The sequence below is a fragment of the Dysidea avara genome, chromosome 13 (genome assembly GCF_963678975.1).
Source record: "Dysidea avara chromosome 13, odDysAvar1.4, whole genome shotgun sequence".
NCBI lineage: Eukaryota > Metazoa > Porifera > Demospongiae > Dictyoceratida > Dysideidae > Dysidea > Dysidea avara.
In genome coordinates, this window is record NC_089284.1 from 1,837,026 (window position 1) to 1,849,997 (window position 12,972).

General features: G+C 36.7%; 1 protein-coding gene across 1 annotated transcript in view; it reads left to right on the forward strand.

The window, feature by feature from the left end:
* Positions 1–11,915, forward strand: part of LOC136243578 (microprocessor complex subunit DGCR8-like) — a 19,451-nt gene extending 7,536 nt beyond the window's left edge. Inside the window, exons 3-14 of the mRNA XM_066035107.1 lie at positions 427–550; positions 1,935–2,010; positions 2,110–2,161; positions 3,921–4,011; positions 4,151–4,252; positions 8,783–8,881; positions 9,224–9,303; positions 10,318–10,418; positions 11,145–11,307; positions 11,365–11,436; positions 11,498–11,617; positions 11,716–11,915. Coding sequence (XP_065891179.1) covers positions 427–550; positions 1,935–2,010; positions 2,110–2,161; positions 3,921–4,011; positions 4,151–4,252; positions 8,783–8,881; positions 9,224–9,303; positions 10,318–10,418; positions 11,145–11,307; positions 11,365–11,436; positions 11,498–11,617; positions 11,716–11,781 — 1,146 coding nt within the window. The 3' untranslated portion in view covers positions 11,782–11,915. The remainder of the gene's footprint in view (positions 1–426; positions 551–1,934; positions 2,011–2,109; positions 2,162–3,920; positions 4,012–4,150; positions 4,253–8,782; positions 8,882–9,223; positions 9,304–10,317; positions 10,419–11,144; positions 11,308–11,364; positions 11,437–11,497; positions 11,618–11,715) is intronic.
* The last annotated feature ends 1,057 nt before the right edge of the window (positions 11,916–12,972 follow it).

Genomic DNA, 12,972 nt, shown 5'->3' on the forward strand with positions numbered 1-12,972 from the left:
CTTTATTAAACTACATGATAATTGCAGTTCAGGTGTTATTTCTAAAATTTACACGTATAGTTGAGGAATAGTATTAACTAGGTGTCTGATGTTTAGAAGTAGCAACTTGTTAAGGGGGTGTCACTTTAGTAGGTGCTGCACCACAATCTGTGACCATGCAAAATCGATTTTTGATTTTGACTTTCATCAAAAATTCTTAGCCATCCTCACTGCTTACTCACATAGCTTTAACTACACTTGGAAAACAACTTGACCTTTTCATTTGTTTGTTGACCTTTCACTTTGACCGTTGTTGCAGATCATAGTACAGTGGCTATTGGAGTGCCACCCCCTTGACTTGTTGAGACATTGAAGTTATATTGTTACTCATGAACAATACTGAGACATTGTGCTACTGAATGATGTGGACACTTCTCTGTTATCTAGAACAATCTAGTACCAGTGTGGGCCATTCCATGTCTCCAGGAGTGGTTGTTTAAGGATCCAGAAGCTGAACATGTAACAAGATGGAAGGCAGAGGAACAGAAGAAGTTACCCTTAGCTAGACTGAGTATGTATACTTGTTCGTCTTTACAAAGATACATTTGTGTTGTTTTCTTGGCTAAAAGACTTCGTTCATCTCTTTAAGGGTGCTATCCAAGCAGCATAATTTTAGATCATCATGCATGAAGTAGTGTACAATCTTCCTGTGGAAGCACTAATACTATCTCCTCCCCAATACTTGAGAATACCTGCCTTTCCTTACGCATAGTAAACACCAGCAACTCTGCTACCTGTTGTGTGCGTGCGTGCGTGCGTGCATGTGTATACTTTGGTGCATTGCACTTATATATACACCCTCATCCTCAGTCATCAGAATATTACTGTTGATAAATACTTCTTCACGTCTGGGTAAATCAACAGTAAATCTCCTTTGACTTCAGATTTGGTGCATACAAGTGCAATACACCAAAGTAGCCATTGGTCATATGATATATAGCATGCCTCATAATTAACACACAACACTAACACACCATACACACAAACTAACTTCATTAATGAACACTCACATGTAATTTGGCTTAGTTTGGCATAATAAAGTTGTTCCTAGGCTTCCTCTGTAACTGAGTTTGATAACTGATGAATGATTTCAATTGTGGGACTTTATATAAACGTATGTCTGTAAATCCCTAGGACTCATCCATTCATATCAACTAACATAGGAGCAATGTTAACTGCATCATTGAAGTTGTGAGGTATATCTGTAAAATCAATCCAGTGGGTGGGCTCTTACTGGCTGTGGTGGTTTTGCTGTCAAACATCTTTTTCTGGTTTCTGAACCGTTTTGGTATAACGTTTTTGTGGTGTTTGCAAACTTTTTACATTTTCTCTTTACTGTTTTTGTAGTTGCAATCAATGACACTGAATAATAACTTTATTTACTACTAACAGGTAGCATGTGAGCATACAGTCGAAGTGTATACTGTCTATGGAATGTACTGTAGTATGTTTGTAGCCTGTATGCATGATGATCATTGTTTCAGTATTATAATATACATTTTGAATGAATTTTATATACTGTAGATCCATTTCAATACAAGGTTTAATGCTTAGCTTTTTGTCACTCTAAGTTTGGTACACTGTAACTACAATCCTGTACATGGGCAGTACCAGTGCTAGTGCACACATGTTTTCATTTTCAAAAACTCAAAAACTGTGATGGCGATAAGTATTTTACTTCATGTGATATATGTACACTTGCATGTCCCTGGAACACTGCTTTTGCACATGTGTATAGTGTTACACTAAACATGCATAATTATAATGTACATATAAATGCACAGTATTGTAAGCATGGAGACTTTATGGGCTATGTAAATGCAAGTGTATTTTTTATTTGTTTATACATGCACTTTGTGTGTACTGCATTAAAGCATTTTGGGTTTGCATTACAGAGCCAGAATTGGTGGAGGAATATTTATCCCATCGATGGAAAATGAAAATTGTTACTCCATTAGACAATGACCAGAGGTCAGCTTAATAAACATGCAGTGCATGCCTCAAACTCTAAAAGCCCTTAGAGTAGTACTGTATCTTGTTGTATAATAATTGGCCACATGTGTACTTTAGAGATGCATCTATTCCTCCACCTTCCAAGAAACAGAAGAAGGACACTTGTTTGGTATGTATACTACCTATACCATGTGGGATGCAACATCTGTTTTTTATATTAGGATGTTTATTGAAATTGTATTTGTTGAGATTTTTCATTAGACACTAATGCATGGTCAACGGGATCCACAATGACTTCACGAAGCACAAGATGGCCACATTATTTGGGGAACTAATGTACAGGCGCCTTTGGAGAAATTGTTTTGATCCGTCATATTTCATTTGTGAAACAAGACACCGACCAGTAGCCAACAAGTATGGGTATAAAGTAACAAAAGTCATTGCAAACAAGCATAATCTCAAAAATTTTCCAGCATGCAATACAAATCATTCATTGTGTTGTCTTGTAGCCATACAGAGGTCAATATCTCCTTCCCTGGCTGAAATATGACAATTTCTCCATAAGCGCCTGTACATTTGTCCCCCAAATAACGCGGCCATCTTCTGCTTGCAATGTCTTTGTGGATAAAGTCCATTGTACATATCTAGACACACAATAGTGTGACTGTCCAAGCAAAACCAGGAAAGGTATAGGCATGCAACAGCCAAGTGTGTGTTATCTCCTAAAAAGAGTTTTACTGTCCCCTAGATAATTATTTTCTTTTGACCGGTTTGGTATTTTACTTCCTTTTCAACATTCTAAATTTCTGGATGCCTGTTCTATTAGAGTATCTCAAGCTTGTTACATACATGTGTGTTCAGCATTATAATCCTTCAACCTTCAATCTGATTTCTATGTCACTGTAAAATGGTTTGCACTATGAGAGTTTCATCAAGCTCTGCAAGAAAATTCAGCTACTGTAGTTTTTGTAGACAGTTTAGGCTTTAGGCGCCTGGTTGCAGATTGCACCTACAATTGTTGAATAATGCACCATAACTCACATGTTATTTTATCTACTCATGCACAGCACAAAATGTCAACAGTAATTGTGCTGTGATACAAGTGTTTAAGCCTAGCTCTTTTAGGGCTGTACTTTTTTTCACAGTATAGCTGTTTTGGCATCTAATGTTGACTGGAATATTTTATTGTTTAGGTGGTACTGTAGTTTTGAAAATCTTTGCTATCAAATTAAAACTACACCCTGTACTGTAAAATTTACATAGCGATTGCGTACAATTTAGTGCAGTGCATAGTATTTGTGACTGTCCCAGCAAAACCCGCATAGTTTACATAAGCATGCAATAAACCAAAGTATCAAAAAGTATACTATACTGAAACTATAATACAGATGCTTAATTTACAGCCATACATGTAACTTTTGTTGCATTGGTCTACAAAGTTGGGATTTAACTTAAATATTCATGCTAGTTTGGCAAGGTATGGTCTTGCACATACATACATGAAGGAATTTTAAATAGATAATCAAAGAAGATCATTACTGCATTGTAAAAAAAAACACCTTTGTGTTGTTGGTGAAAAGAGCTGAGACACAAAGGAGGACAAATGATGCATGCATTGTATGTACTGCAGTTTGTCTGAAGGCACTTGTTTGGTTGAAGCAACGTCTAGTAGTGAAAAAATCACACTCGTGGCCTTAGCCGTTGTCAAGTTACAGTTGTCTGAAGGCAGGCAGGTGGCGGGCAGGCAGTCAATAGAAAGTCCACATTTTCGGCTGCTATGAAGGCACTTTTGGGCTTGTAACCAACACTGCCAAGGCATCATGAAGGTATTATGAAGCTGGTTTTGGGGTGATATTCGTAATCCATAGCTATCTTACTGTATGATATACATGTAGCTTGTAAACATGTATATGTTATATTCTGATTAGCCAGCAGCATTGTCTCAGACAGTAACTGTGCAAATACCAGAACATTTTAGAAAGTGTGCCCATCAAAAGGGTTACAAGAATGTGCCTACAGGTGCGTGTATAAAATTGTACGTGTGTGTCTGTGTACGTCAATGTATAGTATACATACATGTACTAATTGTGACCGTGCACTTAAGTACATGCATTTAAGGTTACAGTATGTACAAGTGATGAGTGCATTATTGTTACAGAATGGAGTGTCAATACAGCTAGCAAAACAGCTGTGCAGATACTGAATGAATTCTTGCAACTCTGCCCAATTGGCACTGTTGAGTATAACACCAATGAATGTTGTGAGTACCTGTGTAGACTGTATCAGGTTTTTGTTTTCATTTTGATATAAAATATTTTTTGACAGCTACATGAATTTTAAATACAGTAGATTAATTAGAGTTTACTATTACAGTAAGCAAGTGTACAGAGAAGTATTAAAGTGTGGGATATTATCAAACGTGGTAGTATTCAGGACCGAAGCCCAAAGATTTTGAGTGGAGGACTACAATGGAGGTCATAGTCATGCAAATATTTTATTGATCTAATGTGATATTCTAAATCAGACCAGTGCAATTAAAATTTAGTGAAACGAGATTGTAATAGCTATACCATCATTCATATTTCTTGTTTCAATACTTTCTATTGCTGGAATCATTCTTCATTTTAAATGAATAGTTCCACTGACTTTGTTTCAGCATAGCTATGATATACACATGTAGTTGTGAGACTACTTTATTAAAGCATCTTGATCTCCCTGCTTATCTTGATTGAGCTACACTATTAATAGATCAAGAGGTGGAAAAGGTGTAATGAAAAGGTCTGAGTAAAGAAAAAAAAGCAGTACAATGTTGGAATCGAACCCTTAGCTATTATAAAACAGTTACAACAATCTTCAGCATTACACTTTACCCACAGTGCTACTAGATCAGCCATGGAAATGCTGAACAACTATAGTACTTAAGTGAAATATCTGCTAAACAGTCAACTTTTTCCAATAGAACTGATATCGCGATATCCAATATTAGCTCACCTCTAGTAAGCATACAAAGTCTCTATCTGCTCTTTGTTAGCATCAAAAATATATATCTTGATTATTTTGTGCTAAAATATCAATTAATTTAAATACATGTCTAGTAGCTGCTAGCTAATTTTCATGTTACAAAAATCTGATGTGAAAGTTTAGTTTTTGAAGTTTGGAAGCAATTCCGGCTAGTGTGATAAATTAGTCAAATCTATCTATGGCCTATTGCACTGCAATGCAGATAACTCACTGGAACTTTTCAATTCAACAGTATAAGACAATCATATCATAGCTATAATGGCTTAGATCAGACAGTGTAATTTACTATATTTTTATTAGAATATCACAATGGTTGTTAGAGCATATCCCACTGACTGCTCTATTAGAGTGTTTTGATCTTTTGCAAAATAGCTGAAAGTGATCAGTACTATAGTATGTCAACTTGGATCAGTTATTTCATGGTCTAGACCGACCCACCTTCTTAAAATTAAAATAAATTTTTGCAAGTTGATAAAATACCACTAGAAACTCTGAGCACAAACCTTGTACATTCTTTCAATGCATGTTTACCTGTAATATTAGTGTTGTATCGATTCCAACTTTTTAGGCAATACCAATATCCGATATTTTTTACCCTATTTTACCGATAATTAACCAACACCCAATTGTAGGTCTCTACAAGTTACACTTGTGCACACTCCACTAAAAGTACAATACAGTTTGTAAAACCAATACTGTGAGCTGTACAGCTGCTAATCAAACAAGTGGGCTAGGGCTCCAACCATCACTGTTTATTATAGGATTGGCTTTGTGGTTACCATAAACAAATTACAAAAGTACATGCCTGAGCCTTTGACACTAGTGGTACTGCAGCTGCTGAAGCTGTATACTAATCTGCTGACCACAGCTCATCACCACTGATTTCTGATTATCAGCTTCTACTGATTACCGATCCAATTATCAGTAAATGACTTTGCAAAACCTAGCTCGGAAACTCTACAGCTGCAAATGAGTTGTCGTCTTGTTGAGACCACACACACTTTACTTGTATTTTGTATATTTTATATCCCTTTTGTGCTGATTTCTGTTACTATTATGCCAACTTACCTACCCTCAAGGTTTTCACCTGTAAATAAACTAATGTGGCCTTATGATCTCTTGTTTTGCTTTACCATGTTTGCAAAATTGTAGGTTAGGTCAAGGTTGTAACCACATTGCTGCTCTACTTTTTTATATTGATTACCATTCAAATGATGCTGAGTTGCCTATAGAAAAGTCCAAAACTTCCATAGCTAAAGTGGTGTAGTATAAGAAGGTTGCCATTCCAGCTCATGTCAGCTACATGATATTTGTCAAGCCTAGCCATGGGGATGATCTTGAATGTAGATCACAATAAATCAAGTGCTGTACATTTGATCCTCGTCCTCACCAACACAGAAGATTAGACACAGATGCAGTAGATAAACTTGTACATTCCGTTGAAGACTCTTTTCCATTTGCAGGGTTATAGCAGTTCTGGAGTTGCGATAGTTCAGAAGTTGAGGGTCATTGTGGAGCCATGTCATTTTTAGTTAAACACATGCCATGACATCACACTTTTTCTCTCCATCTACTGACGATTGCTACAAAGTTTTGGATAGCATGAGGCTACAATGACAACAGTGGAAGACATAGAGATTGCAACACATGACCAGTCAGACAGTGAGCTTTGGTATGCCTTGTTGGAATGCTAGACTACCTACTAACCAGCTCAAAATCTTGCACCAATGACCAACAACCAACTTGTCGAAGATATCATGAAGTACAGTGAACCTATCAAATATTTAACTCTTGCAATAAAGTGGGGAAAGAATAATGAGGAACCTGTTTGCCAAATTTATGCAGATAATAGAGCAGCTGAAAGTGATAGTACGATTGTTACATGCAGTGGATTACATTAATGGCACTTAGGTGCCTCCCTGATGGACTGATACTATGTTCTAGTGTTGATACTTCGTACATGTGTACTTTGTTCAAGTACAAGGGCAGATGGTGTGGTGTGGTGTGACTTTGTGTTATTTAGTGGAGTTGTTGATCGTAAGTCGTTGATCGTATCCTAGGAATACTGGGACAACCTGTTTGAGAAGCTTGAAGGATTTTATGTTCAGCACGTAATTCCTGAGTTGCTGTCTGCATGAAGGTATTGTGAGGCTGGTTTCTGGCTAATATGTTTTGCATGAAAGTGCAAACCCTCATGATCCCTAATATACAGTTTCTACTGTACTGTATATGTCATAATACTAAAAGAGCACAATTATGTCAGATCCAGTCACAAATATTGATATCACCAAGAGTAAATAATGGAAGACATCATACAGTACGACAGTACTGTATAGTAGGGACCACAAAGGTGTGGGCATGGCCATTGAAATAGCATCACCCAAAAACCAGCCTCACTTTCCCTAACGACGATGAAGCAGTATTGCAATTGGTTAGGTAAAACTAAGCCCAAACAAGCCTTCAGATCGACCCGAAATGCTTTCAGCAAGTTGCTATGAAATTTAAAAAACAAATTATAAAACGGAATTTTCTACTGACTGACTGATGCCTTCAGACAAGTGTAACTTGATAACGGCTAAGGCTACGGGCATGATTTTTTTTTCGTTGCTTGACGTCGCTTCAGCTGGACATATGCCGTTTGGCATACTGCAGTACGTACAATGCATTCTTCATGGACTTACCAGTGTCCTCCTTTGTGTCCCATTCATCTTTGCTGACAGCGAAAGGTGTCGATTTGGCGGTAGTGCGTGATGGCTTCCCTTTGTAACGGAAATCGTCCATATTTTTTCATAGTGGCTACTTTGATTGCAGAGGTGCTTTTCGAATAGTTCTTGATTCGTACTGCTGTGTAACAGTTTGAACATAGCTGACAACGAAGTGGCACAATTTTTTTCTTTTGATGCAGTATGCGTGAGTTCAATAATTTTATTTTGCAAGAAAAGTTAACAAACAAGTACACAAAATAAATTGAAATTTTCAACTAGAGTAGGGACCATAGCACATCAATAAAAGTACTGAAGCAAGCTGGAGTAGTGCACAATATTAAATCACAGTTAAACAATAAGAAGTGTTATATCCCTACTGTGCTCAAGATACCATAACAGAAATGCACAGTAGGGATATATGCACAGTAGGGGTATAACGCTTCTTATTGTTTTACTGTGATTTAATATCGTGCACTACTCCAGCTTGTTTCAGTACTTTTTATTGATGTGCTATTGTAGTTTGAAATTCCAATGTTTTTGTGTACTTGTATATGTATGTAGATAGTATACTAGGTGTGCAAAGTATACCCAGCCTTCTTCAACATAGTACTTCTTAGTGGTCTGGGAACATCCCCTAGAAAATTAGAAGATTTAAGTGATTGAATTTTGGGGCATTTTAGTGTTCAAAATACTGTATAACTGATTTTTCCAAAAGTTAATACAGTGCTCCCATTAGCCGGGCTCTAAAATGATTGGGCTTTGATTATCTGTATTTTTTGATTATCTGAACACGTCTTTGGGTCAAGGGAGCATTGTATGTACACTTGACTATTGTATTAGGGTGATTGCTCTATAACGGTATCTCAATCATGTTTGACCAGTTTCTGGAAAGTTCAAAAGCTCCGTTGGAGCCACTCCTACAGCAGTTCATGTAACTACTACTACTACATAAATACACCTTTGAAAAGGGGGTGCTGAACATTTTCACTGCTTAGGATGTTATACTACTAGATCCTTCAAGTGCATCATTACAGTGTATAATAGTCATGTATTGTGTTTCTTAGGGGACATCAATGAACCATATTTGTGTACAATTTTAATCAACAAAATATCATATGGGCAAGCTGGTTCTGCCAATAAGAGACAAGCAAAGCAATTGGCAGGTATACTGTGTCTTGTTTGGTGTGATTGTGCTATTTGTAGTGGGTTTTGTGTGCATGTGCATACAGACATTGAGAGATGCAGATACATTTCTAACAGTAAAACAAGACTATCTTTGTCTTGCCTTGGCCTACGTCACCGCAAGCACAGTCTATGATTTATATACAATATGTAGTGTTCACTGTTGTTGGTGTCATAGGGATAGGATGTGGGTAAATGGCATGTTACTAGGAGCCTCAATGCTACATGCCAGCAGTTTGTATCAAGTACTTCATACCCAACCTATATGTACAACTATATAATTTTGTAGTTCAAACAGTATACATTGGTACATCCTTCTGTAGCTGAGAGGACGTTAAACATGCTACTACCTAATACATTCACGACGTTTTTGAAAAAGGAGGCTTCAACAGATGACTATCAGGTAAGCTGATCATCATCATCATCATCATTTGGTAATTGTTATACTTTACAACGGACTCTTGGTACCAGAAAATGTATTCTGATTCTGAGTCAATACAATATAATAATTTATGTTATTAGACTCAGTTATCCAACCCTCGATTATCTGTACCCTCGTTTATACAAAATTGAACTCTGTATAATAATGTATGGGCTTCAGCTATCCAAACAATTCACTTATCTGAACACTTACCATTGCCTGAGACACATTGTGGTTCAGTTAACCAAGGGTCCACTGTATAGTCATCAGGAAAAATTAGGTTCAATTAGGGATCATTGACAAAAAAAGTTTTGAAACAAGAGAGGTCGCCTATAGTGGATGTTTAACCCCTACTTCTTTTTTTGTAACATAAGTATGACTGGTTAACCAGCGCATACTGCATCAAAAGAATAAATGGTGCCAGACTTAATGTTTTCATCTGAATGCACACCCCAACTATCAGTCACTGAAAGTGTTTCTGCAATCAATCCAGTCACTATGGAAAATACGGAAGATTTTCATTACAATGTAGGGAAGCCTTCATGCACTACCATGAATCGACACCTTGTGCTGTCAGTGAGAAGAAATGCAACACAAGTGAGGACAAAGGTAAGTCTATGATATGTAAATTGCCTGTACTGTGGTAGGCACCTACCTGTAAGTGAAAAAATCAAGCCCGTAGCCTTAGCCGTTATCGAGTTATGCTAGTCTGAAGGCATCAATCAGTCACCCAGTCAGTCAGGCATTAGAAAATCCTGTCCAATATATATATATATATTGATTCCGTAGCAACTTGTTGAAAGTGTTTTGGGTCAATCTGAAGGCTTGTTTGGGCTTAGTTTTACCTTACCAGTACTGCATCATCGTTGTTGGAAAAGTGAGGCTGGTTTTTGGGTGATTTTTTCATGGGCCACACCTATACCTTTGTGGTCCCTACTATACAGTACTATCGTACTGTATGTACTGTATGATAATAATGTTGTTTTATCCGTGTAGTATTTCAATGGAGTGTCTATTGAAGATCCAAAACTGGTCACTATGTGTGCTGAGGCAGGGTTACCATTGCCTTATCAGATATTAACAGAGTGTGTTCAAAGGTATAAATATGTACTATGTACTTTTCAATTGTCAGGTACTGTGCAAAATATTTGTGACATGATGATGTGCATTACACTTCTGTAGTTTTAGAAATGAGAGGAACAAATGATTGAATGTTTTGCATAATGCACATCAAACCTAATTTAATTCTCACAGGGGTAATGCGTACCTTGACGTACCTAACTATTTCTCACTAGTAATTTTGTATTGATAATGTATCTGGGTTTTATTTATTTTTTTTATTGTGGAATTTATATGCAACATGTGTGTTGCATAATTATGTGTACATACATGTAGCTCTTACTGTAACTTGCTTGGTGCCTAGTACACAGGTACACAAAAAAAATTGGAATTTTCAACTAGAGTAGGGACCGTAGCACATCAATAAAATGTGCTGAAACAAGCTGGATATCAAATCACAGTAAAACAATAAGAAGTGTTATTGTAATGGAAATGCACAGTAGGGATATAACACTTCTTAGATATAACACTTCTTATTGTTTTACTGTGATTTATTATCATGCAAACCACAGCTTCCCTTGTGGATTTGTCATTTGAAATCTGGCGTGCATGCACGTTTGCGTGCACACATACACCTATATACACAAACACAGCGTAATACTAGATAGTTGAGATATGTAGTTTTCTTTTTTAGCAGTTGTATTCATGTTGTATTTTGCCTACCTTATTGTTTATAAGTTTACAGTGTTGTTGTGTGTTGGTAGGCACCAAGGAATCATGCCTAGCACTGAGATTGAGTTTTCAGTAAAGACCAATGAATCAAACAGTTTGGAATACTGCATGAGTTTAGGGGGGAGCCATCTTGTAACTGGATCCTGTGCCAGCAAAAAGGAAGGAAAACAACTTGCAGCACAGGCTCTACTACAGGTACAACAATTATAGGTGTATGTAGTTTCACTGAGACTGTTTGGCTACTGTGTATAGGAGTTACATCCTTTTGTTAATAACTGGGCAACGATCATGCACATGTACACAAATACTTGGAAACACTTTGAGGTAATTTACATAGCTGCATGTACTGTGATAGTAAATTGATTGCATGCGAGATAATGTTTAGGTTGCAGTAGATTATGAATCATCCAAGAGTCAAGAAGGCTCAAACTATGAACCTAACTATGCCATGCTAAAGAAATTACATGATGAAATGCGAAATTTGTCACAAGAGCCATCAACAGAGGTGGGCATGGATGCTAGAAATAACAATATCAGCTGTTGTTGTTGTTGTTGTTGTTTTTATTGGGAGTTCTGTGATGTGCTTGTTCTTAACTTCCACAGGTAGCTAGTGATTTTCGAATGCGCCATTTATTACTGAGAAAAGGACCAGTTCTAACAAAATCATGATGTTGAATTGTAATGGAGAATGGTCTAACCAACTAGCTACATTTTGTATCAGATTTGATTGATTCTTATATAAACTGTATGTGCTTGTAAATATAGATATTTGTTTTATAAATAGTATCATTTCCTTGGCCATACATAGAGATAGCTTTAAAATTCAAGTTTATGTGGAGCTCGTTAAGAAATTACCTGTGGTTACAATTTGGAAATCGAACCATTATATATTAGTGATGAAAATACATACAACAAATCTATGCACAGGACTGCACGCAGCACTATCATGCAAAAATTTTACAGTATTTAATTTGTAAATGTCTAAAATAACCTCTCCAAGATTTAAAAGGATGGTATATATAGGTCATTAGATATGAGTTCATAGTTTCCTTATACATTATCTATGTAAATGAGTAACAGCTTCCCCTCTGTTTGGGAAAACAACAATCAGTTTTACATTATTTCTAGATGTGAATGTCTAAAGCAGCCTCTACAAGTTTTAAGAGCCAATAAAAGGACATATAGGGTACAAAGCGATAATTATTGTTAGCTGGAGTGTTATTGAAGTTGAGGGGATATGGGATATTGTATGATTTATTTCCTTTGGCCTCTCTTTATGTTTCACCGGTGTTATTGGTTTTGGGGGGTTATTTGGGGTGGGTTTATTACTTGCCAGCAGGTGGATTTTAAATGATTGGAGCATATTCGTATGGGAGTTGTAATTCTTTTTTAGTATACGAGGAGGTCTTTATTTAATGCTGGCTCATGGATTGGTTAATCCTGCCTTGTTTATTGCTGTTACTGCCTTGTTTATTCCTATTATTGTAATGATTCCTATTATCAAGGGGTAGGAATAAGCCTTAAGTGCCGGAATGCTGTGAAGTCAGTTCCGCTGGTTATCACTTTCTACTTGTTAGAAGTATCTAACAATAATTATTATGCTTGAATATCACATTTCATTGAACTTTTTCTGCTACTTATAAAGTTTCTACAAGATTCACTCCACTCCTTAATTCTCTTTCATACTGTACAAGCATTCAGTCTGACTCGTTAATATTATCACTCTCTCATATTGGTTTAGTTCTTAGTATATGTGTGTGTTGTGTATAGTTTTGTATGCTGTGTGTATGTGTTATGTCCTTTGTGTACTCCAGTACAAAAGAACGGCTTTGCTGAGTCCGTGTTTCAGTGCTGTGAATA